We start from the raw sequence: 27,319 nt of genomic DNA, 5'->3' as shown, positions 1-27,319 counted from the left end.
GTCTAAGTTCGAGGACAGGCAAGGATATACAGGAAAACCCTGTCTCAAAAAGCCAAAACCAAACCAGACACCATTCTTTGCTCATTAGTTATGCAGACACAGGTACTGGACCTGGCTTGTCAGCCAGCCTAAAGCTCGTGTTGCTCAGAAAGCTTGGAGGAAATCCCATCTTTTTCTGATTCCGTTGTGTGACTGTCCCCTAGCAAGGGCCTGCTCCTGCAATATAGTCTTCCCTGACAGTGAATGACTGTCACTTTCCCAACAGACACCTTTCCAACATGGCAGCAGAAACTGGTGTCCCTAAAGTTACCCATGACTGTAGCCATGTTAAGATTTGGCAGTGCGAGCACAGGGGTGTGTGCACACACACTTCCTGTGGAGAACAAAGGAAGCAAGAGTCTAGAGACACAACTTAGTAGAGTAAGGTGGGGTGAGGGTTCTGTGGGAACTAAGAACCCACTTCTCTGAGCGGGGAACAGGGAGGAGTCAGCAGTGACTCCCACCTCTCCCTCCAGGGACCAGAACACAAGAGCTCCAATAAATAACTGAATCTGGTTTATCCGAAACCCAGTGAGCTTACACAGTACCTGGAGAGAGCGGCCCTCATACCAGGTGCCAGGTGGGCTGTGGGGTACTGAACCGGGGTGACTCCAGTTAGGTTCCAGAAGTGAGCAGGGACTGGCGAGAAAGCCAACCAGATGCAGTCCTCCCTGCCCAAGACTGGAGCCACAGATGCCACGGTAACCTTTCAGTGTCCTGACTAGGTCTTTAACTACACCAGCTGGGGTCCTCCCACATCCCCTGGACTAACACAGGTGACTGTTCTCATTCCATGGTGACAACAACATCTTCCACATCTCTGGGGACTGCACTCTGAAGCTCACGCCTGATTTCCGGGGATAGCTGTGGGTGGGGCTGCAGCCGAAGCAGTTCTAGGAGGGCCTCCTTCTGCTCCGTGGCCAGGTCAGCCTTGTAGCGCTGTGCTAGTGTCAGTAGGCACTGGTGCCAAAGCACGGGCAGCTGGCGCTTCTCCGTCCGGAAGGCCAGAAAATGGAAGACCAGAGCGTCGAGCACCCGGTAGGGCAGTGCATACTTCTTATCGAGCAGCAGGCGCAGGAAGATGCTGCTGGCACCACTGTACTCCATCTCCGCGATCTTCAGCATGGCCGCACTGGAAGGGAAGGTGGAATCATGGGAACTAGGCCCCTCCCGTGAGATGGGTGTGGGAAAGTCCTCTCTTGAGACTGAGCAGCGTTCCCAAGGGGGCCACCACAGGCTGCTTGTCTGTTCACTGTTATACTCCTGAGATTCTCTTTACCATCTCCTCACATCCGCCCACATCCCTGCTTCTGGCTTGGTTAGCAAGCAATCCCCATGTTTAACTATAGCATACGTCCAAACGTCTCGCCATCTCCACTTTTTAGCACTTTCTTCCTAGGTGTCCATTCACACACACGGTCATTCAATTATTTACTAAGTACCTACTGTGTACCAGGCCCTCAGACTCTGCTCTTGAAGGCCTACTATTCTGCTGGAGTACCCATACACACACTGGCATAACCAAGCAGAAGGCTTTGGTAATCATAGCTCATCCTCGGTTCGCACACTCATGACCAAGTTCCAGCCTCTCTATTACTTGGCTGTCCCCTGAGCAGTCCTCCTGCACCTCCCCACCACTACCTGGAGTGCAACACAGGGATGGAGCACTTGCTGATGATGCTGCCCACGATGATGGCTTCTCGGAGGGTACAGGTGCCAGACTCACACAGCGGGATCAGGATTCCTAGGCAGAGTCAGACGCAGCGCCATTTAGTCCGCGGTGAGAGAAATGAAGCAGCACCCAGCAGCCCCAGTCACCAAGGACCAGCAGTGGGATATGGGATACAGCCAGTCACCGGCGCAAGAGCTCCAGGCCCCTCCTTTCTCCCCTGCTTCTGCACTTTTACCTTTGAACCAGGCTCCAGGTTTGAACAGGGCCTTCTTGAGTGCCATGTAGAGGTGGAAGTTGAGTCGTTTGTATTCAGCAATGTCATCTCGTACTCGGGGAAGCAGGACAAGGTTGTAGAAGCGCTGAGCCATGCGCTCCTTCAGGTTAGAGGCAAAAATCCTAGTAGGATAGGAGTTTCCGAGTTATAAGAAAGACTGGCCGTGATGGTGTATTCGAGAGGTTTTATAGTAAGACAAGGGGACATCATTTCATGAAGGGTATGTGGGACTCGTGTGCACACACACCCAGGTCAGTCTAAAGAGGCAGAGGACGGCCACAGATGTACCCCAAACAGAGCATGTAAAAGCTTTAACCTTTTATTTAGCACGCACGTGCATGCGCGTATGTATTTTGCCTGCACATATGCCAGTTATGCCTACACACCATACATGTGCCTGGTGCCCATGGAGGCCAGAAGAGGAATCAGCTCTGGGACTAGAGATGGCTGTGAGTCACCACATCGTTGCTGGGAATTGAACCCCAATCCTCTAGAAGTACAAGTACTCTTACTAGTTGAGCTCCTTGTGAGCCCAAGGCCTCGTGTGTATCATTTAAGTGGGGCACCTTGAGTTACTTCCCAGGCCATCTGTGCTCAGGAGAATCAGAACTGTCAAGCTACTGCCCCACAGCAGGGCTGTGGCATGGAAGCGAAAAGCCCTTCCCACTGAAGTGTACCACAGGACTTGTCCTGAAAAACCAAAGAGCGAAAGTTAAGGGAACGCCAGAATAGGTCCGAAGGAGAGATCCACGGGCCCACTGAACGGCTCCAGCAGGCAGAGCCTGCATACCCCACAGCCTGCTATGCTGACCCATCTATGCTACCTGGTGGCTTGATACATGGCAGCTGCAGTCCAGGCCTCGGGCTCCGTGACATAGAGGATCTGCTCCCAGTTGGACAGGGCAGGGATGATCTTAAAAGCCTTGGGCAGTTTCCCACTGCGATATTTACATAACACCTGGGTACAAGGAAAGCAAAATCACCCATTGTGTTCGAGGTCCTGGCCTGTCGCTCACTCATCTCCAGAACAATCCAGAAAGACTCATTCTCCAGGTGACCAGCATTTAGTGGACCTCCAGGGTCAGGAAGGGGCAGGCAGTGCAAGAACCTGATCCTACCAGCCTGCCCCAATCCCGTCCTTGATCGCCATAGTATATTTGCCGGGGGCCATGGTTGAGAGCCCATCCCGAGTCAGGATAGCCCAGGATATCTCTTACCTCCCGGACTCCTCTGTAGACTTCCAGGACCCGGGGATCCAGCTGAGGCATAGGGAAGCCCGATACTTCTGACATGACAGTCTCCACCTCTGTCTGCTTCTCAGTCAGCTTCTCCATGATGATGTCAGCCAGGGTGCGCCTGTGGAGACATGGGGAAGAGGCATAAAGAACGAGGATCACTTTCCACAAAACTGTGAAGTCCCCTCACCCCATTTGTGTACTGTTTCTGTTTGTTTTTTTGACACAGGGTCTCTGTGTGTAGCTTTGGCACCTGGAACAGGCTCTGTAGACCAGGCTGACCTCAAACTCAGATCCACCTGCCTCTGCCTCCTGCATGCTGGGATTGATGGTGTGCAGCACTACTGCACGGCTCCTGTGTTATAAGAAGAAAGCCAGTTGCGGTGGTACACGCCTTTAATCCCAACACTTGGGAGGCAGGCAGACCTTTGTGAGTTTAAGGTCAGCATGGTGGTCTTGATAGAAAGATTCATGCCAGACAGTGAGACCCTGTCTCAAAAGAAAAAAAGAGAGTCACAAAACACTTCCCCACCCCCCCCAAAAAGAAACAAGAATGCTTGGAAAACTTGCCTGTCGTCCTTGCCCTGGGTCCTGTCACTGTTCCAATTTTAGGATATGCAATGCCGGTGGAAGCAAGCAATGTACGTTCCCCTGGATGCTGATAAATCTTGATTCTGCTGGGATGCACAGCCTCACCTTTCCCTCTGTCCATTTAGCCACCACAAAGCGCTACAGAGAGCACAGGACCTGGATGTCTCTGCATTCGAGACAGAGTCAGCAGTGGTGTGGATGTTGGGCCCTTGAGCTCTGAAGTGAGCCCTGGCTCTCCTACTTCTTGTATGATCTTGGGCCTGTCATTTGACTCCTCTATGCCTCAGTTTCCTCATCTATAAAGTGGTGACAGTAAATGGACTACCCTGGACAGTCAACTGAAGGTAAGATGAAAGACTGAAGCACGCAGAACTCTCAGACAGAGCCAGCATGTAGTAAGGGCTGCTTACTTCAAGCACACCAAACGCTGTTCGTAGAATGGGGAGCAACTTATGAATACAAACTGGATCTCTGAGCTAGGCAGTGGTGGCGCAAACCTTTGATCCCAGCACTCAGAAGGCAGAGGCAAACAGATCTTTGTGAGTTCAAGGCTAGCCAAGGCTACACGAAGAAACCATGTCTTAAAAAACCGAAGATAGACAGACAGACTGACAGGCAGACAGAGATAGATAACTGGAGCTCTGGCCTCGTGGGTGTACGGCACATCTCCATTACTTGCCAAGACTCCGCATAGTGTCATCCCTTCCCTCTACTTGTGCAAACAGTCCTAGGACCAACCACATCCCTCTCGGCCTGTCAATTACCCCTCAAAGTGAGAAGCTGGGATTGGAGTCAGCTCATCAGGCTGTGCACAGCTCACACAGAGCCATCCTGCTGCCTTCGCTGGTTCAGCCTCTTTAAACAGAAGCTGTCAAATGAGGAGTCAAAATTACTCCACCTTGGGCTTGAGAGCCAGCTCAGTGGTTTAGAACTGGTTCAGTTCCCATCATCTACAGAAACAGTGGCTCGAAACCACCAGTAATCCCAGCTCTGGTTCTTCTGACTTTCACAGGCACTGGGAATGCAGGAGATGTATATATATACAGGCAAATTCCTCATACCCATAAAAGGAAAGGAAGGAGTTCTAACAAATTACTCATGTGGCAGGCTGTGGTCTGCTAATTGATCTTCAGAGGCCACCGATGTGCACTTAAAATTGCCCTCGGTTGGGGGTGGCACTCATACAGTCCTTGCCTATCGAGGATGACCCTCGAGCTTCCAGCACAAGGGGAAAAGTTTCTCTGCCACTGTTTCTGCGCCAGGCAGCACTGAATGTCAGACTTCCCAGACTGTGTCCTGTGGTCTGCATGACATTGGTGGCAGGTGTTTCTTACTTCCCAGTCCCACACAGATGTTGGGGACCGAGACTCGGAGGTCAATCACTCACCTAAGTCCTCAAGGCTTTCTTGGGAAAAGGGTAAAATTCAGGTCTTTTGACTTCTAGTTTGAGTGCTTCTCAGTACCTTCAATGTGCCTTAGATGACACAGCCTGACTGCTATGTTCCTAAAACCTTAGCCTGGTTTCTGAAGATGCTAGCAGCCAGTGCTCAGAGTCCCCAGAGTCTCCCTTTCCACCATCTTTTCCCTCCTTACAGTAAATTGCAGAAAACATTCTGCTCAGTTTGTCAGGATCAAGAGCCACCAGGTACAAGGCGCTGCCGGAGAGCCCTTTGGGGGACAGGCAGATGGCCCACATCCACACTCTATGACTATTATCAGAGCTGTGACACCCTCCTGGGAGAGAGTTCTCCCCTGTTCCCCGTACCCAAGCTGCTCGCCACAGTACTATTGATGATAAGAGGTGGACTACAGCGCACTCTGAAGAAGAGGCTGGTTGAGCCCCTTTGCCCTAAACCCACTCCTCTGAACCGGGCCAGATCCACCTGCTCAAGAATCTGACCACAGGCAGCCTAAGTACTGCATGTTCAGAAGTAGCATTGAGATTTGAGAACACATGGGAATAGGTCTGTGGTTCTACCCAGAGGTAGGGCTCACCCTCTGGGAAAATCTGGCGATTCGTAGAGTGATTTCTCACTGCTGGTATCAGGAGGGGAGATGCCAGAGATAGCTGTTAAGATCCTTGGGTTCTAGCTCCCATGCACAAAGACAGGTATCTGGCCCAAACACCGTGTCTGAGAAGGAAAGCCCTGAAGTACAGACTAAGCCATGAGAGCAACAAACCAAGAATAAGTGCAATAGAACGGCCCCCTGCTATAAAAAGGAACTGGGTAACCTATGAAATTCCCGATCAGACGGACAAAGGCATTTTGAGTCTGGGTCATTCCCATTCAGGAGGGCCATTGTTGACAATGGTCAGACCAACAGCTGTGGCCTGTGGGAACTTTCTACCAGGATCCACTGTCCCAACCTTCAAACCCTACCTGACAGGAGGGTTCTTGTTCATGAACATTTCAATGGCGCGTTCATCTTCAGGGTCCACCACTACCTCTGCCTGGTGGTTCACCACGGTCATTTTGGCTGCCTTCTCCAGGGTAGGCCATTCCTCATCCTCCTCATCCGATCCATCCTGTGGCACTCCTGGCCCTAAAAGAGAAATGACAAAATAAGCATGGTGGGCAGGGGGTTCGGAGTCAGCTCACCTCTTCCATGTCCAGAGTCTTGGAATCTTGAGAGACAAAATACAGCACAAGAAGATGATGGGGGTTGGGGATTTAGCTCAGTGGTAGAGCGCTTGCCTAGCAAGCGCAAGGCCCTGGGTTCGGTCCCCAGCTCCGGAAAAAAAAAAAAAAAAGGAGATGATGATGCCAGGAAATAATGGTTGATGCACTACCCTCAGTGACCTCGAAGAAGCCATTCTATACTATACACGTGGAACCTGGTCCATCCAGATAACCTCGAGGAATGGGTACTGTCATCAAACTGGACAGTAGGTAGCTCGGGTCCTGACTTCCCACTTTGTGGCTTGCACAGTACAGCTGTATTACGTGCTAAGGCTAAAACCATGGTAGAGGCAGAATTACCACAGGCACTTTGGTGAGGGTGAGGAGGCCCTGGATGGGCAATTTGGGAGCAAGAGCTTGCTGTACACCCTGGAAAGTAGTGTTGTCGCAGTGTTGGGCATTAGGAGCCAGAGCCAGAACTAGACTATAGCACCAGAAAGGAAAGGTAAAGCCAAGCCGGAAGGCTGAGGGCTAGTCAGTGGCACCAGACTCTGATTAACCAATACATTTAAAAGGCTGACTTAGGTAGTCAAGGATGACTTAGAGGTCCTTGTTCTCAGGCCTCTACTTTCCAAGTGCTGGAATCACAAACACACACCACAATGCTTAACACTGAGCTCCTGATGTTGGGATAAACGCTCCTGTTCTGTGTAAGGTTGTCTTTGAATTATTCACACACTGATTTCTGTAACAGTGGAGACTTGCAGTTGTTATTGTTATTTTTGTGAAGCATCACCTGTCCAGGTGTTGTATAAACAACATCTTCTCTGTCTCCGTCCCATTGGTTTAATCAGGAGCTGACTGGCCTATAGCAAAGCAGGAGAGGATTTCCGGCAGAGATAGGAACTCTGGGAAAGAAATGAGATATGAAGGGATTTGACAGCCAGAGGAAGAAACACATACAGGTACTGAGGAGTGGAAATGAGCCATGTGGTTCCGTGTACACTAGTATTAATGGGCTAAGTTGTATAAGCTACTTGGGAACAAGCCAGCTAAGGCCAAGCTTTCATAATAAAATGTCTCTGTGTCCTTACGTGGGCGATAGGTGGATAGGTGGGTCAAGCCATTCCTGACATATCCTGACTTTTATTTTTTTAGAGACAGGGTCTTGACCATGTAGCCTTGGCTGGGTGCTTCCTGAGTGCTGGGATTAAAGCCATGTGCCAACATACCTGTAGTGACAAACACCACACACACCTGGCAAGGCAGCTGGGAAAGAGCCTAATGGGCCAAATTAGCTGCAGTGTTACAGAGCAACAGGTCATGTGCTTGGAAGTGGACTAAGGGTACCTAGAGCTCAAGGAGTCCACAGAGCACATTCAGGGAGAGCCAAGGGTGTTTGTTGTAGATTTACTTTAAGTGTGAGCGGTGCCTGCCTGCATGCCTGCATGTATGTCTGTGCACACGCGGGCCTGGTGTCTAGTGAGATCCGAAGATGGCATCTGACCCCTTGCCACTGGAGTTACAGACAGCAAGCCTGACATATGAATGCTGGAAACCATACTCGGATCTTCTGCTAGAACAAGTGTTCTGAAAAGCTGAGGACCAATTCTCAAGAGTTTTCCTCTGTTCTCTACACACATCATGACACGCACACAAAATACATGTTAAATAAAAGAAGACAAGTGCTATGAGATAAGTAGGGGAATAAAAGAGGTTAGGAGACAGATGCTGACACTTGTGGGGTGTTTTGTTGTTGCTGTTGTTAGTTTTTTATATATGAGTGAACCCTTGCATCATAGAGGCCAGAGGGGAATCTTGACTATTATTTCTCGGGAGCTGATGACCTTGTTTTTGAACCAGGGTCTGGCTGGGACCTGGGGTTAGCTGATTAGGCTACACTGGTTGCCCAGTGGGTCCAAGAGATCTGTCTTCAACACTGTGGGACTACAAGCTGTTGTAGGTGGAAGTCAAGAGTCTCAAGTCATGTTCCTTACCAGCTGAATTATCTTATCCCCTCCTTACTTTGTGATTAGACCTGAAACAGAGGCAGATTAGATAGGATTCTGTTGATCTCTAGCTGTTGAATGGACCACAGAGGTTACAGAATACAAATTATGATGCTCTCCCAGTGATTCAGGGGAGACTGTGGTAGCTAAAACAGGAGGCGTTCCAAGTTAATGGAAAGTGGTCTGGCTCTGGATATATTCTAAAGACACAACCATCAGGATTTACTGTGAAGTGAGAAAGAGAACACTGGATTGTGCCTTGAGCAGTGGAAGGCTAACATGCTAACAAACTCTGTGTAGCCAACAGAGAGCAGGTTTGGGAAGGAAGTCAGAACTTCTGTGTGGACACATTCAACTATCGACAGCTACCAGTCTTCAACTTGGAGCTGTCAGGAAGACCACTGGAAATAAAGATGTGAGCCTCTTGGACGAACTACGTACGTGGGAGAAAAATCTGGAAGCAGCCATCAAACAGATGGCTTCAGAGTGAAATTTGCTGACAGCATCACGGAAGGATCTATAAGCTCAAGGCCTGCCTTGGTCACGGCAAGTTCAAGTCCAGCTTGAACAACTGAAGGAGACCCAGTCTCAGTTACAAAATGTTTTTAAGGGCAGGCGTGGTGCCAACCACCTATAATGCCACATGGAAAACAGAGGCAAGATCAGGAGTTTAAGGTCATCCTCCCCTACAGAGTTTGAGGCCAGCCTGGGCTCCTTGAGCCCTTACTTCAGAAAAGCTGCTGTAGCCCTAAAGCCACATTCAAACACTGCTTTTAGGACAGATGGGAATGGAAGATTAAGCAACTGGAGGTCAACGACAGTTCCTCCCCAGTGAGACAGATTACCAAGCATCTACCCACCCATCCCACCCCACTTTTAGCTTCTGAACAATACTCGTTCCCCTCCCTCATCACTGGAACACTTCCCACTTGCTTTTCAGATCTTACTAGAAGGACGTGAAACCTGGGATACCCACCATACAGAATTAATGTCCATCTGTTTTTGTTTAAACAGAAATATCTTTCCCCCTCTCTTGAGAGATAGGGTTCTATCATGTAATGTAGTCGAGGTTAATCTGGAATTTACTATGTACTCAAGGAGGCCTTCTGCCTTGCTTCTGGAGTGCTGGCATTACAGGTGAGCATCGCCACTCCTGCCTGGAATATATTACTCTAATTATCTATTTAATGTGTGCCTTGAGCTACACTTCCGGTGCCATCAGGAGTGATGAAGATCTTATTTCTGGATCAGAACTGCCTAAAAACTTAACACAGCTCAAAGCACTATGCAGGCAGCCCACAGATACTTCAAACGCACAGAGAATAAATAAATGCTAGAACTGGTGTGAGAGATCACATTCTGTTGGCTTAAGTCTGGATCCCGAAACCCAGGAGTGGAAGTGAAGGACCACGCGGGAAAGTTAAGCCGCCTACTCTTTTTAATTCTAACCCAGTATTCCGATGGAGAGTATCAGACCGGCCCAACTCACCACTCCACCCCTTGTCACTCACCCAGCCGCGTGGCGCGCTCTCGCGGTTTTGCCGGCCGATCTCCAGTCGCGTGTTCAGTCTCGAGCTCCTCCTGCTGCTGCCGGGCTTGTTGCAAAATCCGTCTGCTCAACCGGGGTCCCACATACTCTTCCTCCTCTTCGACCCCGTGTCTCCGCCGTTTTTCTCGGGTCCCCGCACGCACTGCGTCCCCAGCCAGAATCTGCTCCGCCAGAGGTGCATGTCTCTCTTGATTTCTGGCCCCACGTGTCACCTTTAATTTGGGCATTTTTGTCGAAAAACTTGCCCACAAAGTTTACACGTGTGAAGCCGGCTAAGAGACGAGACTGCGCTTGCGCCTTGTATTCCGGTCTCCAAGAGGTCACTGAGGCATCACAGTGCCCCCCAGCGTTCGGAGGCCGGAAGTTCCTCATATATCGCCATCTCTAGAAGAGCTTCGGGGCTTGGAGCAGGAGTCTCCAAATTCTCAGATAATCTCACTGAAAGAGGTGGATGTTCGAGTCACCTTTTCCAGAATTCATGAAAGTAGCCTAGGGCGTGTTGTCAACCCCTTGTATGTTTTGGGGGCGGAGCCGGGTCGATGACGTACTAGAAATGTCACCGCTGGTGTATCCAGAGATGCCTCTCCCTGTGGGCGTGTCGTCCTGGCGCTCAGTATTTACGCATTTCCGGAGGCCGGTCAACGACCGCTTCCTGTGTTTAGGGGGCTGCCTCTCGTGGGAAGGTCTGGATTCTCTGAGTTTGAGTATTTGGCAGTACCACCTTTTGACCCTTCGCCATGGGAGTGACGTGGTAGGACTTGAAGGGCTTCTGCGGGGGGGGGGCTGTGGGGTCGTGAAGGTGTCTGTGAGCCTGTAATGGCCCGGGGAGGGGGATTTTGACCGAGGTTCTCGGTTCCTCGAGGGCTGACCAAGATGTCCTGGGGTTGTGTGGATCAGGGGACACCCGAGTGCGGGTTCTCCCTTCCCAGGCATAACAATTTGGCAAAGCAAGCACTTCATCCCAAGAACCCGCCAAGAGTTGTTGGACCTTCTTTTTCTCGGTACCTCTTTCTGTCCTTGAGGCCTTGTCCCGTCGCAACTAGAATCCAGCGGTTAGAAATAAGGTTTCTAGACTAGGAGATATTCGGAGGAAGGGATAAAAAGGGGCGCGAGGAGAAAGTGACTTGTGTATTCTGCTTGCAGTTATAGCACCTGACTTTGAACTGGCCACTTTAAGATATTGGGGCTAGTGACAAAGGTAGGGGAAAGGAGCTGTTGGGAGTTTGGAGATCGGGGTACCAGGCATATTAACTATTCATGAACCACTCCCTAACGTATTTGAGACAGTTTTTTGAGCAGGGTTTTCTTTGTGAGTAGCTTTGGGAGGCCTGTAGATCAGGCTGGACTCAAACTCACCGAGATCTGCCCACCTCTGCCTCTTGAGTGCTTTGGTGATGGCATTTGCCACCAGCACTTGGGCTTGAGACAGTTTTGATCGACTTTTATCTTAAACATGTCTTAAGTCTCACTTGAAAAAAAAAAAGAGGCAGTCGGTAAGGTTTGGGCACCGTGCTTTTGTGGGTATTAATTTCAAAGTACTAGACCTCAGCACTTAAAATCTTGGTACTGGTGCGCTTCTTTCCGATTAAAGAAGCTTGGGGGCCATTGTACAGGAAGTCAGGGGCCACAGGTCTGCTCTGGAAAGGAGAGCTCTTGTAGGCTCCTTAGTAACTGCGCTTGCCAAAGTTGACACCAGGAGCCTCATCTCTGCCACAGTGAAAATAGATCACAGCAGAGTCATTTGAGATCCCCCAATGCCACCTTTCTGGGCTGTGTATGTAACTTAGACTCCCGTGCCTTTGCCTCCTGCACCAGGGATTACAGGAGTGCTCCACCAATGCCTGCCCACCCTGCGTCTTTGTATAGAGAAGGCAGTCCCTGGGAAAAGGGCTTCTTGCTTTCTAGTATCAGTTCCACTTTCTCAGAATCTTGGAATGTGTGTCACAGTGTGTCAGTTTGGTAATTGGAACAGTTTTTAATGACAGTGGGGCTCTCCCTTAATAGATTTTTCTATTCGATCATAAATCAACACAAGGATCTTAAAACAGTTGTTTAGGAAAAGCTTTGACTTTTTCATGCAGTTAAATACCATCAGTGTTATTATTTAATCACTGTTCAAAGAATAGGTCTCCGCCAAGCGCACTCCTATGATCCCAGCATATGGAGGTTAAGTGGCAGAAGGATTGATGAAAGTGTAAGGTCATAAGGTCAGCTTGGGCTCATGTGGTTCATTTCAGATCAGTATTGGCTTCAGTGTGAGTCCCCTGTCACCAACCAACAAACAAGTAAACAATCAGTCTCTTTTAAATAATTTAGCAGATTGCTACCTTGCCAGAGGTATGGTGGCACAGGCCTTTAGTTCCAGCGCTCAGTAAGCAGAGGCGGCCAGATCTCTGAGTTCAAGGCCAGTGTACAGAGTGAGTTCCAGGACAGCCAGGGTTACTCAGAGAAACCCTGTCCTGAAAACAAGCAACCACTACCAAAAAAAGAGAAAACACACACACACACACACACACACACACACACTCTCACTCACTGGTCACCACATCCCTAGGAGGATGGTTAAAGAGTACAGCTGAACAGCCAGGTTGACCTTGCACAGATTGTTTAGATTTGGAGTTTCCCTGTTTGCAATAAGTTGGTACTGGACAGGACCTTTCCTGGGGCCTTTGGAAGATTCAGTCAGATAATCTGAAGGCTCATGCCTTTGATCCCAGCATTTGAGAGGCAGAGGCAGAGGCAGGCAAATTCCTGTGAATTTCAGGCCATCCTGGTCTACATAGTGAGTTCCAGGAGAGCCGGAGGAGCTGCATAGTGAGACCCTGCCTCAGAAAAATGAACAAATGGGAAGGCCTACAGGTGCTGCCTACAAGTGCTGCCTACAGGTGCTGCCTGCAGGTGCTGCCTGCAGGTGCTGCCTGCAGGTGCTGCCTGCACAGTCTGCACATACCTGGTGCTTGACAGTATTAGTACCACTCCATGTCAAGGCTACAGCGTAAGTTGGAAACCTCAAAAATAATTGAAGTTTTAGCAAAGACCGTTCTTTCTCTTTATCAAGGATGATACACCCAAGGCCTGCTTTCTCTTTGTTCTTAGTGCAGACTCTGTGACAGTGAACATTAGCCACCAGACTCCTGTGACAGGATACCTAACAAAGGCACCTTATGATAGGTTGATTTGACTCACTATTTGAGCCAAAATAGCATCACAACAGAGAAAGCATGGTGACAGGAGCATGAGGGGCTGGTCACATTGTCAGGAAAGGGGGAAGGGGATTGTCCCGCCAGCTATTTTATCCACACCTCAATTCAGTATAGAATCTCACAGACACGATCAGGAGTTTAAGAACTAGGGCTCAGGCACGTGTACTCCTGTAATTCCAGCACTCGAGAGACTGAGACCGGGTTGCTGTAACAGTGAGGTTAGCTTGGGTTAATGTAATGAACTCAAGATCATCTTTGGCTGCATGGTGGGAGACCTTGTCTCCAATAGATAATCAGTGATTAACAGTAATCAGCGATACACCATCAATTCCAGTCACTACAATTCCATGATACTGAGCGCAGTGTGGACTACCTAGAGTTATCACTTAAATGTTAACACATATGCCTTACACTTGGGGAGTGCTGGTGTGGGAAGCTCACTGCCCCAGGGTAAGACACTTGAGACCTGTGCTCTCTGCCTGTTAGAGGAACTCCTGGGCACTGCAGTAGGCCTCTTCCTTTCTCAGGTATGACGGTGGAGATCAGAGATGTCTAGAGTAACCCTGTCGATCTGTTACCTGTTGGGGAATTGAGTGGCTTAGCCAGGAGATATGTGTCTCCTCCGGACACTGCTGACTTGAGGTTCTGTTTTTCAGTGTGTCCCAGATGCCTGTGGCTGAGGGCAAGAGTGTCCAGCAGACAGTGGAGCTCCTCACCAAGAAATTGGAGATGCTTGGAGCAGAGAAACAAGGAACATTTTGTGTGGACTGTGAAACTTACCACACAGCTGCCTCCACCCTGGGCAGCCAAGGTCAGTAGATGGCTGTAAGCACATGGGTGGAACCTGGCTTAGAGTCCCTCCCATATTTATGTAAATGACATGTTGACTTTTCTGCCGAGGGTAGCAGTCTTGAACGAGGCAGGATGTGTTTGTGAGCTCATTCATTCTTGGTGGGTCTTTGACTATGGTGGTCAGTTTGCAGTTTGACCCTATTTGTGTGTGTGTGTGTGTGTGTGTGTGTGTGTGTGTGTGTGTGGACACGTACTTGTGCCCTTATATGTGGCTATATGCACAAAAGTATGGGTGCTTATGGAGGCTAGAGGTGTCCGATCCCCTGGAGCTGGAGTTACAGGTAGTTACCAGCTACCTGCTATGGGGAGCTGGGAAACTGAATTTGGGTTCGAGGCCAGCCTGGTCTAGAGACTGAGAACCTTTCTGAGGAAACAAAGATTGTACACAACAGGAAGCACTTCCTTCATTAAAGAATAGTGTTGGGGCTGAAGAGATAGCTCAGCAATTGAGAGCACTGGTTGGTCTTCCAGAAGGCCCGGGTTTGATTCCCAGCACCGACATGGCAGCTCACAGCCATTTGTGACTCTAGTTCTAGGGGATTCAATGCCCAGTGCCCACTATGGACCCCTGGTGTGCAGGTGGTGCACAGACATACATGAAAGCAAACCAGTTATACACATAAAAATAAAATATTAAAAATCAGTGTCCCAAGGGTTGTAGCTCAGTGGTAGAACACTTATGCAAGGCCTTGGGTTCAATCCCCAGCAATCCCCCTTCCTCCTCACAGTTCTTACCTGCTTTTGAAAAGTTTCAAGGCAGTGCAGCCTGATGTAGTATGATCCAGGTATGTAATTGCAGTGTGTAGCCCTGAGACAGAATAAGATCAGCTTCGAGGGCTGACATATTTCAAAGAGATGAATTGTCAAAGAGATGACAGGTGTGAATCGGCAGTGTGGACAGAAGGGATGGGAGCAGGAAGTTCAGTGTAGAGCCTGCTGGCAGCAGAGAGGCCAGCGCACTGCAGGGAAGGCACTGACCTGCTCCCCAATCCTCTTTCATTACCACACTTTTTACTTATATTTTATTGTGTTGTTTTTGAGACAGGTCTCACTCTGTAGCCCTGGCTCACTCTGGCTGTCCTGAAAGTCACTGTGTAGACCGGAGCAGCCTCACACTCACAGAGACCCGTCCGGAGTGCTGGAACAAGAGTGCGTCCTTGCTCCTGGCTTTGGTTTTATTTCTGTAGATGGTGCCTGTGGAGGTCAGAGGGGAACATAGGGTCCCTTGGAGCTGGCATTACAGGCACTTGTGGGCAGCGCAATGTGGCTGGTGGGTGCTGGGACCTGAACTCCATCTTCTGACAGAACAGGGAGTGAATGAGTGATCAGAGCCACTGAGCCATCTCACCAGCCCCTTGTTATGCCCCTTTGTTTGTTTCTTCCTTTTGGTTTTGTTTTTAGGACAGAGTTTCTCTGTGTACCCCCTGCTGTCCTGCAACTCTCTCTTTGTAGACTAGGCTGGCCTTGAACTCACAGAGGTCTGTCTGCCTTTGCCTCCCAAGTGCTGGGACTAAAGGTGTGTGCCACCACTGGCTGGCCCATGCTATGAGTGCCATCTTTCCTGCCCTGTCAGACAGACATTCTTCTGCATCCTCCTTCACGCCTGGTTTCTCCTTTCATCTTACGCTGACAACTTAGAGTTCTGGCCTTTCAGGTAATCACCCTTTAAAGTTTCATTTTGTAGGAGTTAGGTTTTTGTGAGAGATGTTTTGTGTAGCTCAGGCTAGTTTCGAACTCACCTTGAGTTTCTGATGCTCCTGCTCCCAGCTCTCTAGTGCTAGGATTATAGCCTACCACAGTCAGTTTATCTGGTGCTGGGGGTAGAACCCAGGTCTTTATGCGTGCTAGGCAGGGGCTGTCATCACCAGACCCTTTTTATTGATTTTGTGTTTATTTATGTGTATTACACATGTGCATGGTTGCTTTTGCCATGGCATGGGTATGGCGTTATAGATTCCAGCTTTCTGGAGTCTAAGCTCTCCTTTGCCCACGGGCCTCCCAGAGATCAGACCCAAGTCAGGCTTAGCAGCAGGCTCCTTTACCTGCTGCACTACCCCCTCATCACCTGCGCACGGATGGCGTTTGTTCTGTTTTGCTGTGGGTGTGAGAGCTTGTGCATGCCCACACCTGAAGGCTAGAAAAGGACATTGGATGTGTGATGGGTTCGCCTACGGCCCTCTGCCTGATTGACTGCCTTGAGGCAGGGTGTCTCACTGAACTGGAAACTTGCCATTTTGGATATCTGACTGGCCAGTGGACTGTTAGGGTCCACCCGCTTCTGTTCCCCAATGCTGGAATCATAGGCATATGTAGCTTCCAGGCTTTCTCCTGGGTTTGGGGGATTAGAATTTAGATCCTCACTGAGTTGTCTTCTCAGGGCCCGCTCCCATTTTTTAAAGTAGATGTCTGTTTATTTTTCTATATTTTTATTTCATATGTGTATGCATATATATATACCCTTATACGTGTGTATACAAATGTACCCTAACAAGGGAGTAGAGGTCAGAGGACAACTTGCAGAAGTTGAGGCTCTCTTTCCATCATATGGGTCCCAGAGATGGAACTTAGGTGGCCAGGCTTGGTGGCAAGAGCCTTAGCCTTACCTTGCCGGTCCTATTTTTTACTGTTTTCAGACAGGGTCTTATACAGCCCAGGCTGATCTCAGACTTGAGGCAGTTACACTGCGTGGGCCTTTGGAAAACTCTTGAGCTTCCATGCGGTGCTTCTTAGTTAGAGACCGGGTGTCCTTGGGAAGCTGTCCTCCATCCTCAACCTCAGTGTCCCCAGTGCTGGGTTACAGGCTTGCGCCGCCTTTGTCTTACATTGTAAGCTCCTGACTCTTTTTTTTTTTTTTTTTTTTTTAAGATTATATTCATTTGATGTATGTGAGTACACTGTCGCTGTCTTCAGACACACCAGAAGAGGGCATCAGATCCCATTACAGATGGTTGTGAGTCACTATGTGGGTGCTGGGAATTGAACTCAGGACCTCTGGAAGAGCAAGTAGTCAGTCCTCTTAACCTCTGGGTCATCTTTCCAGCCCCCTCCCCCCCCTTTTTTTAAAGAGTGTTCTTCTTTAAAAACATTTTTTTGGGTGCTTGCCACCAAGTCTGACAGCTTGAGTTTTATCCCAGAACCCACATAGTAGAAGGAGAAACAGACTTTCCCAAGTTCCTGCCTCTGAATCATATATGTGCTCCTGCTCCAAAACACAAATACGTGTGTGTGTGTGTGTGTGTGTGTGTGTGTGTGTTGTGTGTGTGTTGTGTGTGTGTATTATTTTTTTTTTTGGAAGGGTCTTTGGTGGGGGTAGGGAAATAGCTTAGTTAGTAACTGTCTTGCCTTATTAAGTACAAGAGTTTGAGTTTGTATCCTTAGAACCCACTTTAAAAGTTGGGTGCAAGCCAGGCATGGTGGCATGAAGCTTTAATCCCAGCACTTGGGAGGCAGAGGCAGGATCTCTAGGAGTTTGAGACCAACCTGGTCTACATAGTGAGTTACATGGTGAGTTCCAGCTAGAGCTATATAGTGATACCCTGTTTCAACACACACACACACACACACACACACACACACACACACAAACAAACAAAACAAAACAAAACAAAACAAAACAAAACAAAACAAAACACCCACCCTGGGCACAGCCGCATATGTATTGGTTAGGTTTCAGCTTTCCCAGAGCTGAAAAGGTAGAGACAGGAAGAGGATCTCTGGGGTGTTGGTCAGACACTCTTGCTCTAGGTTTGGTTGAGAGACCCTGTCAAAAACTAAAATGGTGGCCTCACACTTATGCACGTAGATATAGCCCTAATTAGACTCAGTCAGTTATTAAGGAAAAAGTAGAGAAGGACATAAGTCTGGAAGGAGGAAATGTTGGAGGAGGAAGGAAGCAGGTTTGAAGAGGGAGGGCGGTTTAAGTGTACAGCAGGTATTTCACATTGTGGTCATCTGTTTGCTCTTGTAGTGTTAAGGAGAATTTTGGTTTCTGTGTTTCGTCTTCTTCCACATCCTGTGAAACCAAGTGCTTGTGTAGCTCTCCCTCCTTGGAGAAAGCCTGTAGAGTAGCTGGTAAGGAGGCCCTGCCGGAAAAGGCGCTCGAGGCCAAGTCTGATGACTTGAGTTTGATCCCCAGGACCAGGACCCACAGTGTGAAAGGAGAAAACTGATTTGGGGGATGGTCCTTTAACCTCCACATAAATGCTATGATGTACACACACACACACACACACACACTAAATATCTGGGGAAAAAACAAGAGTTTAGAGCCAGGTGTCTGGTGCACACCTTCAATCCTAGTAACTTGGAGGCAGAGGCAAATGGATCTGAGGCCAGCCTCGTCTACATAGAGAACTGCAGGCTCTCCAGGGATCCATTGTGAGACCCCATCTTTAAGAAAAGAACAACATGCCAGAAAAAGAGTGAGTGGGCTAGGGCTGCTGAGTGGAGAGCGAGCGCTGCCTGAGCATATGCAACACCCGGGGTCCAGCCCTAGCACCTCAACGTAAGCAACAAGGAAGCCGAGCCCACTCTGCTAGCACACACTTCCAATTCCAGCATCAGGAGTTACAGGCACACCCCAGGCCTCCTGGGTAAGATAGCAAGGCCCTGCTTCAAACCAAATAAATGATACAGACCAAGGAAACTCTTCTCAGAGTGGAAGGGAGCTTCAAACCCTGGTGCCCAAGTTCTCCATAGCTTTCCTAGCTGTCTCCACTGAGCACTCACAAGCACTCGTCCTTACCTGCAGGAGGCACTGCCAGCTTTTAAAGACAAGGCAGAAAAAGCCTGGCTCAGCTTGACTGCGGTCTGCTGTCCTAGCCTAATGTTCACGGGCCCCTAATCCAAAGCCTCTGAATCCAGTGCCCCAAATCCACGCATTTAGATTTCAAAGGCAGCATTGATAGGGCGCAGAGAGGATGCAGATGCTGTTAGTTCTGTTTCATGTTTGAGGTTATAGGGCTGGAGCTCAGGACTAGGCCAGTATCTGTTACCAAGAAACCCCAGCCCTTAGGGTGTTTTGTTTTTTAAACTGTAGATGATAATATGAGTCTCTCTATGGATCATTAATCATCATGAGAAAATAGCCCTCGGTGAGCTTACCACACAGCTCTTCTCAGCACCTGAGAATTCAGCTATGTGTGGCCTCTGTTGTCTGCCTAGCTTTTCCAGTTACCCGGCATCTCTGGGAAAAGGCAGCATTTGAGGATCCTTTCCCCTCTTAGGCGCCAGGGTACCAGACTGCCAGCTGGTCTTGTTTGGGGCAGTTGACCTATCCTGGGGTGTGTGGACAAAAGTCCTGATCATGAGTGGACCATCTGTCCCTTGCAGGCCAGGCTGGGAAGCTGATGTACGTGATGCATAACTCTGAGTACCCACTGAGCTGCTTTGCCCTCTTTGAGAATGGCCCTTGCCTTATTGCTGACACCAACTTCGATGTGCTCATGGTGAAGCTCAAGGGCTTTTTCCAGAGTGCCAAGGCCAGCAAGATTGAGACCCGGGGTACTCGCTACCAGTATTGTGACTTCCTGGTGAAGGTGGGCACGGTCACAATGGGGCCCAGTGCCCGTGGCATCTCTGTGGAGGTAAGACCTTGATGAAGGACAAGCAGGGTATGCTATGGGCTGCACATTCTGGAAGTTTCCCCAGCCCCGCTTAGTTCAGATAGACTCAGATAGTATCATCCCATGCCCCTACTACTGGGGTCCCTTTTTGGTTGGCTCATATTTTGCCTGGTGGGAGGGATGGGTGGGGCCTGTCTCATGCTTTGGACTTACTGTGTAGTCAAGGATGATAAACTTAAGTTCCTCTCTTCTGCAGCCAAGTGCTAAGGTTGCAGCACTGTGCCACCACTCCCAGCTTCTCCCTTAGGTTATGTATTTAGACAGTCTCATTTGGCTTGGACTCTCATTCCTAGGTCTTCACGTCCTGAATTACAGTTGTGTTCCACCATGCCTGGTTTGTATGGTGCTGCAGATAGAGAACAGGCCTTTGTGATTGCTAGGCAAAGTAAACATTGTACCAATATAATGCTGTGTCCATAGCTCAAAAAAAAAAAAAAAAAAAGAAATGGCACATGTATGTCCATGCGTGTATGTATGTATGGTATGTACTTATGTTAAGACATGGCTTTACTCTGCAGGGCTTATAGAAACTGCTATGCCTGATTCTTTAGATTCTTTTTTGTGTGTGTGAGGATTGTTTGCCTGCATGCATGTCTGTGTATCACATGCATACAGTGCTCACAGAGGCCAAAGAGTGCATCCAGTGCCCTGGAATTGGAGTCAAGGACTTTTGTTACCCCATGTGTTAGCTAGGAACCAACCCCAGATCCTTAAGTGACCTTAACTTTTGAGCCATCTGGCCAGCACTGCTCTAAGGTTCATCTGTCTTTTCTTTAGCCATTCACTCTCTAGCCTGGAACCAAAGTGGGTTCACAGCAAATAAAGAGCTTAGAGGCCCAGTTGCTGAAAACTGAAGGCATGAGCAAGGAGAGCAGGGAGTGAGGGTATGGGGACCAACACCCTTTCCAGGAAGGGCTGAGGACACAGCTTTCTGAGGGATGTCTGAGGTGGGCTGTCAGTCATACAGTGCCCACCGTGCCCCACCTTAGTATGTTTTACAAGAGGCTTCCAGAGCTGTGGAACAAAACTGTATCTTTCCCTGTGGCATCTGTCCACTTTCATGATGGCCAAGAATGTGTGTATGAGATGCCTTCATCTAGTTTTTTTAGTCAAAAAAAAAAATTGACCATACTTATCGTGGGTGTAGGTGTGCATCTAGAGATTGGAGCAATCAGTTCTCTCTTCCTGCCATGTGGGTCCTGGGGATTGAACTCAGGCTATCGGGCTTGGTGGCAAGCATTTTTACTGGCTGATGGCCTTCAACACTGAACCTAAATATGTAGATGTTGAAAATGACATGGAGAGTATGGAAAGATAGCTTTAGAGTGAAAGTCCATAGCCTACCATGTGTCCAGCATTAACTGCGATTTTAGAAACAATAAAACAATTCTGAAAATGCATGGTTTTGGTAAGCAAGCAGAGCTGAAACACACACATGTGAAGTGAGTCCAGAAAGGCATGTGGCTTAGGGAACCAGGCTGAGTCTTGCTGACTGAAATGGTAACCTGTAAAGCAGTGGACAGACTAAGGAGGAAGGAGTCGGAGGCCGGGAGTGCTGGTACATGCTTACTGTCTCGGCACTTGGGAGACAGAGCCCGAGGACTGCGAGTCTGAAGCCAACTGCAGCTGCACAGTTAGATCCTGTCACAAAGTAACAACCAAACAAGAGAGTCTGGGAAGTGCCCAGGTAGAGAAAAGGAAGGACCCTCGTGTCAAGTTTCTTTTCAGGAGGCTCCCAGGCCAACACTGTCTAATTGTTTCACCAGTGACTGGACGGTTGCAGTTGCAGGAGGGAAGCTAGCTAGCCCATCCTTGTCCTTACCCTTGCTGTCTGTTCTCTTGTCCCAGGTGGAGTATGGCCCTTGTGTGGTAGCTAGTGACTGCTGGAGCCTCCTGCTTGAATTCCTACAGAGTTTTCTAGGTAGCCACACACCAGGGGCGCCCACAGTGTTTGGGAACAGACATGATGCGGTCTACGGGCCAGCAGATACCATGGTACAGTACATGGAGCTCTTCAACAAGGTCCGGAAACAGCAGCAAGTGCCTGTGGCTGGGATCCGCTAGTGACTGGCAGCTGCCGCCTGCTGAGCTGTCACCATGGCACTGTCAAGGACCACGTGCTGGACTTGGGTCCCAGCTGTAGCTTGTGTTCCAGGGCTTTGGACTCCCCTCCTGACCACATCACAGCTGTTCTTTACTTCATGCTTTAACTGGATTTGGCTGGTCCTCAAGAATGGTAATTGTGAAGAATGGAAAGGCTTGGGCCTTTCCTCCTGTAGGCAAAAGGTAGGACAGGGTTGTGCCCACCAGTGCTAGAGCTGTGTGTCCCCAGGTGCTGAGCATTTCGAATAGGCTGTATGCCTGTGCTGCTTTCGCTTGAGGATGTGGCTGGCAGGACGGGATTGTTGGCTGCGAGAGTGTTGCTTTCATTCTTTGGACACTGATGTCTTCCCCTACTGTTTTGAATTATGTGAACCTGCAGGCCAAGTTGCTGTAGCAGAACCAAAAGCAGAGGGCTCTTACTGCACAGCTTATTTTTCGTTAATAGTTCAGAGGCATTCAGTTCCACAGAACAGAATGAACTCCACAGGGTTACCAGGAACTTGGCTTCTTATGTCTTACTGTTCCTTCTATCATACTGTCCCCAGAATGCTTTCCTCACCACAGGATCAAAGCACGCTCAGTATCTCCGTGCCCACAGTCTGCTGAGGAAAGAGATAGGGATGTTTTTCAAAGTTGATTAGATCACTGTGGACACACATTCCTGACACTCAACACTCAGTTTTCTCAGGGGGCTTCCTAGTTTGCCGTCTTGGCTGGCTTGAGCCTTGAACTCACTGACATTGCTCACCTGCCTCACACCTGTTACAGAAACATTTAACACGTAGACAGGCTTGGGAAAGCTGTTCATATACAAAGTGTAGGGTGGCAGTGTTTGTGCAGCAGCTCTGAGGAGGTGGGTCATTCTTGTGTCCTAGCTTTGGTGGGCAGGACAGCTCATCACACCTTCCTGGTTATCCTGTTACTTCCTCTTGCTTTTGTTGTTACTCTTTTATTGTTGCTGTGTAAAAACTGAGGTGTTTTAGATACCACAATAAAATTGACAAACACTACAGTTTCGGCCTTCTGTTCTGTGTTTGGTCTTGTTGCAGGCTGTCTACTTTGTACTTTGTACTGGTCGCTTGAAAACACAGATGTTAAGTGTGGTAAATATGGACTCTCAGTTCCTACATAAGAAGGGATCAGTTTCTAAAAAATAAAGAGAAGCACAAACAATCTTGCATCTTGGTAATTGAAGTTGCCTTGCTTCCATTCCCACATTTTTGATTTTTTTTTTCCCTTTTTTTCAGAGCTGGGGACCGAACCCAGGGCCTTGTGCTTGTTAGGCAAGCGCTCTACCACTGAGCTAAATCCCCAACCCCATTCTTGATTTAAAAAAAAAAAAAGATTTTGTTTTTAATGGCACGCATGGCGGGAATGGGGGGGGGGGGTTTGTTCTTGAGTTTGCAGTACCCTTGGAGGCCAGAAGAGGGCATCAACTCCTCTGGATATGGTGTCTCAGGCAGATTTGGATATTGGGAATGGAATCAGGTCTTCTGCAAGAGCAAAAACATTCTTAACTACTGAGCTGTCTTTTCAGTCCCTTCATTTTTGCTCTTTTCCATTTGAGCTCACAGTTGGCTTTAAACATGAGATGTAGCCTGAAGAATGACCACTTGGGTACTTTGCTTGGTCCTTGTCATGAGTGGAAATGCAGCACTGAAAGAAGCTTGCTAAGCAAAAGACCTAATAATAACGGAGCAGGTGATGGCTCTGCCAGCAGAGGCACCAGAACTGAACTGTGACTAGTGAGAAGGCCAGTGTGTCATCCAGCTTTCACATGCAAGTCTGAATGGGGCTTCTTAGAACACTGTAGAACACGGTTGTCATTATGCAACTTTCTGAAGGTTCAACTTGCATGGAAGTTGGGGTTATGTGCATAAAATGTAAGGGGACGAGGGATGCTTACCGTCATTTTATAAAAACTAGGACCCAGAGCTACTGATTTTGCCAGGCTGGCTGTCCAGCAAGCATCGGGAATTTGCTGAGGTACACATGTATTCCTCTGCCCACTTGCCTTTTTCTGTGGGTTCTAGGGATTCCACTTCAGTTCTCATGTGCCAGGCCAGCAAGCACTGGCCAAACTATCTCCTCAGTTCCAAGGCAAGGATTTTTTTTTTTTTCTTTTCTTTTTTTTCAGAGCTGGGGACCGAACCCAGCTTGCTAGGCAAGCGCTCTACCACTGAGCTAAATCCCCAACCCCCAAGGCATAATTTTCTTGTATTCTGTTTTATTTCCTAACATATCAGTCACAGGCACTATTACATAGCATAGGTTAACTTTAAAGATCCTTTTAGAATTATGTGTGAGTGTTTGGTTGTATCTATGTATTTGGTTGTGTGCATGTAAATGCTGTGTCTGAGGAAGCTGTAAAAGGGGATTGGATCTCTGGAGCTGGAGTTCTAAGCAGTTGTAAGCCACCCAATGTAGGTGCTGGAACGGAACCGAATTTCTCTAGAAAGTACACACTACTAACCACTGAGCCACCCATCTTTCTACCTCCAGATAGGGTAACTTTTAAGGCTGATAGAAATTCTACTGAACTTTTTTTGGAGTCATTCAAAAAGAGAATTTGGCCTAGCACACCTTTAATCCCAGCACTCGGGAAGCAGAGAAAGGAGGCTCTCTGGGTTTGAGGCTAGCCTGGTGTACATAGTGAGCTCTAAGACAGCCAAAGACTACATAAACACTTACAAAAAAATAAAGAGAATTTAAGGCCTGCAAGATGGCTTGGCAAGTAAAGGCACTTAGGCCGAATGACCTGAGTTCAGCCCAAGGAAGGTGGAAAGCGATCAGCTAGCTCCACACTGTTCTGACTTCACAGGTGGGGCAGTCCCTGCGCACTTCCGACTCACCCCAGGGGTGCTCATACTGACTTCAAAAAGAGAATCTGGTCCATGTATGTGGCCTGGTTATGCCTGAGCTGGATATAACACTGGAAGCCTGTATTTGTGTAGGAAAGGCAAGGCTGGGGTTGTGGCAGGTGTGCTGGGGCTGCCAGTTGAAGGGACGAGAATGCTGCTTTAGGAGACAGCTGACTGGCAGCTGGCTACAGGGCTGGACTTACTCTCCTCTGTTCTTTGGGTTGAATCTATGTAGTGGGAACAAGGCCTGCTCTCCATATAGCAGAGAAGTTGAAATGGAAACTTGTGAGCATGAAGAGGCTGCCTCTGGGTCTTCTTTTAAAACTTATGTTTTGCCTGGATATATTTTTGTGCACCACATGCATCTCAGAATAGACATTAGATCTCTTGAGACTGGTGTTACAGACGGTCCTGAGCACCTATGTGGGTACTGGACTTGAACCCAAGTCCTCTGCAAGAGCAGCCAGTGCTGATAACCACTGAGCCATCATCCCAGCCTGTCTGGGGCTTTTTAATGTGCTCACAGAGGTCCGCTCCACCTAATGCTGGAATTAAAGGCACGTGCCACCACTGCCCAGCCAAGGGTTTTTCTTTTTAAGACACAGTATTAACTGGCTAGCCTCTAACTGTATATGAAGCTTACCTCAAACTCAGAGATCCATCCTGGATGTCCAGATGATCTTCGCTGCCTCACAAAAGCAACAAAGAACAAAATATATTTAATTTCCGGTTTCCTTAGGTTTTTGGTTTCATTTTTTTTTTAAAGACAGAATCTCATTTACCTTGGCTGACTTGTACTAGACCTTGCACTGTTGAATGAACCTAAGGGTTGGATCATAGGTGTGTGCCCACATACCTGGGGAAATGTTTCCTTAGAACTAGTAACTGTTATTAGTGTTTAACCTGAGATCTAAGTGAGACATTACACACACACACACACACACACACACACACACGCGTGTGTTAAAACATGTATATCTTAAAATGATGTGTTTATATAGCGCCGGCAAAGAACTGCTACTGTGGTTTCCCTACAGTTGATTTGGCTTCTGTGCTAAGGCAACAGCAATTGTATTCACTGTTCTTTCTAAAACTTTGAAATTGCATTCATTTTTTTTTTTTTTTGTATGTGTGTGTCTGGGCACATGCATGTTTCGATGAGAAGACAATGTCTGGAAATCATTTCTCCCTTACCATGTCGTCCCAGAATTAAATCCAGATTGTCAGGCTGGGTGGTAAGTGAATCATAGGCTGAACCATCTACCCCCCCACCCCCCACCCCCTCTGTTTCATAGAGGATAAGACAATGCAGGAACTCCTCTAGCGTACTCAAGGATGGGAACGGAAAGGCAGGCTCCCTGGCAAGCACCTCTACCCACTGTGCCGTCATGCTTTGTCCTTAGCTCCTGTCTGTCATGTTTGTAAAGAATTGTTTATTTTGTATGTATGAATACACTGTCACTCTCTTCACACACACCAAAAGAGGGCATCAGATTTCATTACGTTTGTGAGCCACGTGGCTGCTGGGACTTGAACTCAGGACCTGGAAGAGCAGCAGCTGGTGCTCTTAACCGCTGAGCTGTCTCACCAGCCCTTATTGCTCCTTTTTTATTGGAAGTGCAAACGACAGTCCAACAACAAAGACCGATTATTTTCAATATTATTTTAAACCTGTGATGATTTTCCTTCTAGCTGTTGTTAAGTGCACAACTTCCTCACTCAGAAAGGCACCTTGTTAGGGAAGGAACACTAAGAACTGTCCTCACCAAGAAAGCTGTTGGGAACTGGAGAAGAGGGAAGCATCTTCTCAGGTTTTATTGTTCACTTATGTAAGGAGTTACAACTTAGAATTCCATAGAGAACTGTTAAATAAGATGAGAGGCACTAAGTTGAGGCTCTAATTAGGGATCTCAAGTCCTGTGAGTTCTTGAATTACACCGCAGGGTTGCCTTCACCATGGGAACTGAACCCAGGACTCCTCCCAGAAGTCCTCCTCTTATGCGGGCCTCAGTCTTGATACTTATCCAAAATTGTCCTTGAACTCACTATGCAATCTATAGAGTATAAGAACCCAGAGCCATTCTCCTGCCTCTGCCTCCTGATTGTTTTTAACCACATCTGACTTTATTTTTTAATCTTTGCTCTTTTTGCTTCCTTCATATTAACAGACATAAAGACTTGAACCACCGTATCTTCTTTTTCTTAAAACAAAAATGTTTTTAGCTGCCTTAGGCTGTCTTGGGTGTTGTAACATTGTTTATCTTATTTGAAGGGACCCTCCCTCGCAAGGTCTGTCAGGACAAGGTACCCAGGAAGCTTGCCTACCTTGCAAGGGAGCCTTTCTGTTTCAGAATGGACTTTATCCCTCTCGGAAGTCCTTGAGGCCACTGCCACCTAGGTCTGATTTATTTCCCAGTCCCTATTTGGGGAGCGATGAACCTTTTCTAGTCCCGTCGAAGAGGATTTCGTAAAACAGCTGAATGCTGCCTGAGTCATCAGTGGCAAAAGTCCACACGTGTGTGTTTGTCTGGGAGCCAAGAGTAACTTTTGCAAAACGCTGTCGTCTCGAGAACCTCCAGGTTCGCTGGCTGCTGCTACACCGTAAAGAAAACAACAAAACATAAAAATACGCGGAAGTGGAAAGGCCTCTTTGGAGCGGTGAGACACAGAAGGTAAGCCTCAGGGT

At 48.3% G+C, this 27,319-nt stretch overlaps 3 protein-coding genes across 6 annotated transcripts in view; 2 read left to right on the top strand and 1 right to left on the bottom strand.

The window, feature by feature from the left end:
• Nucleotides 1–533: 533 nt before the first annotated feature.
• On the bottom strand, nt 534–10,285 carry Bysl (bystin-like). The gene is made up of 7 exons (NM_182674.3): nt 9,953–10,285; nt 6,193–6,355; nt 3,203–3,341; nt 2,810–2,943; nt 1,947–2,107; nt 1,681–1,783; nt 534–1,171 (listed from the first exon to the last, which is right to left on the bottom strand). Exons 1-7 carry the CDS (start codon nt 10,215–10,217, stop codon nt 826–828), a joined length of 1,311 nt encoding a protein of 436 aa, NP_872615.3. The 5' UTR covers nt 10,218–10,285; the 3' UTR covers nt 534–825.
• A 52-nt stretch (nt 10,286–10,337) lies between these two features.
• On the top strand, nt 10,338–22,945 carry Med20 (mediator complex subunit 20). 3 transcript variants are annotated; one of them, XM_039083483.2, is made up of 4 exons: nt 10,338–10,437; nt 13,850–14,004; nt 19,377–19,630; nt 21,518–22,784. In XM_039083483.2, exons 2-4 carry the CDS (start codon nt 13,860–13,862, stop codon nt 21,731–21,733), a joined length of 615 nt encoding a protein of 204 aa, XP_038939411.1. In that variant the 5' UTR covers nt 10,338–10,437; nt 13,850–13,859; the 3' UTR covers nt 21,734–22,784. The 3 variants fall into 3 exon arrangements, with proteins under 3 accessions (XP_038939411.1, NP_001013196.1, NP_001264296.1); NM_001013178.2 differs by lacking the exon at nt 10,338–10,437 and adding an exon at nt 10,615–10,741 and having other exon boundaries at nt 21,518–22,945; NM_001277367.1 differs by lacking the exons at nt 10,338–10,437; nt 19,377–19,630 and adding an exon at nt 10,615–10,741 and having other exon boundaries at nt 21,518–22,945.
• Usp49 (ubiquitin specific peptidase 49) overlaps nt 22,945–27,319 on the top strand; it is a 64,505-nt gene continuing 60,130 nt past the window's right edge. The window contains exon 1 of one of the 2 annotated variants that reach the window (XM_063267083.1): nt 22,945–27,305. The gene's annotated coding sequence lies outside the window, so the exon portion shown is untranslated. The remainder of the gene's footprint in view (nt 27,306–27,319) is intronic. The other variant, NM_001136470.1, reaches the window with a different exon arrangement.

The sequence above is a fragment of the Rattus norvegicus genome, chromosome 9, assembly GCF_036323735.1.
Source record: "Rattus norvegicus strain BN/NHsdMcwi chromosome 9, GRCr8, whole genome shotgun sequence".
Classification (NCBI taxonomy): Eukaryota; Metazoa; Chordata; class Mammalia; order Rodentia; family Muridae; genus Rattus; species Rattus norvegicus.
The sequence above is the reverse complement of the archived record's forward strand: the minus strand, read 5'-3'. Positions and strand labels throughout refer to the sequence as shown.

Bases quoted from the DNA above. Each gene is read 5' to 3' on its own strand.
- Bysl (NM_182674.3), bottom strand. From the start codon at position 10,217: ATGCCCAAATTAAAGGTGACACGTGGGGCCAGAAATCAAGAGAGACAT. The intron at 6,356-9,952 runs GTGAGTGACAAG...TTTCTCTTTTAG, and splicing joins AGAGCGCGCCACGCGGCTGG to GGCCAGGAGTGCCACAGGAT. The intron at 2,108-2,809 runs GTAGCATAGATG...CTATCCTACTAG, and splicing joins GCCATGTATCAAGCCACCAG to GATTTTTGCCTCTAACCTGA.
- Med20 (NM_001013178.2), top strand. The intron at 14,005-19,376 runs GTCAGTAGATGG...TGTCCCTTGCAG, and splicing joins CTCCACCCTGGGCAGCCAAG to GCCAGGCTGGGAAGCTGATG. The intron at 19,631-21,517 runs GTAAGACCTTGA...CTCTTGTCCCAG, and splicing joins CCCGTGGCATCTCTGTGGAG to GTGGAGTATGGCCCTTGTGT.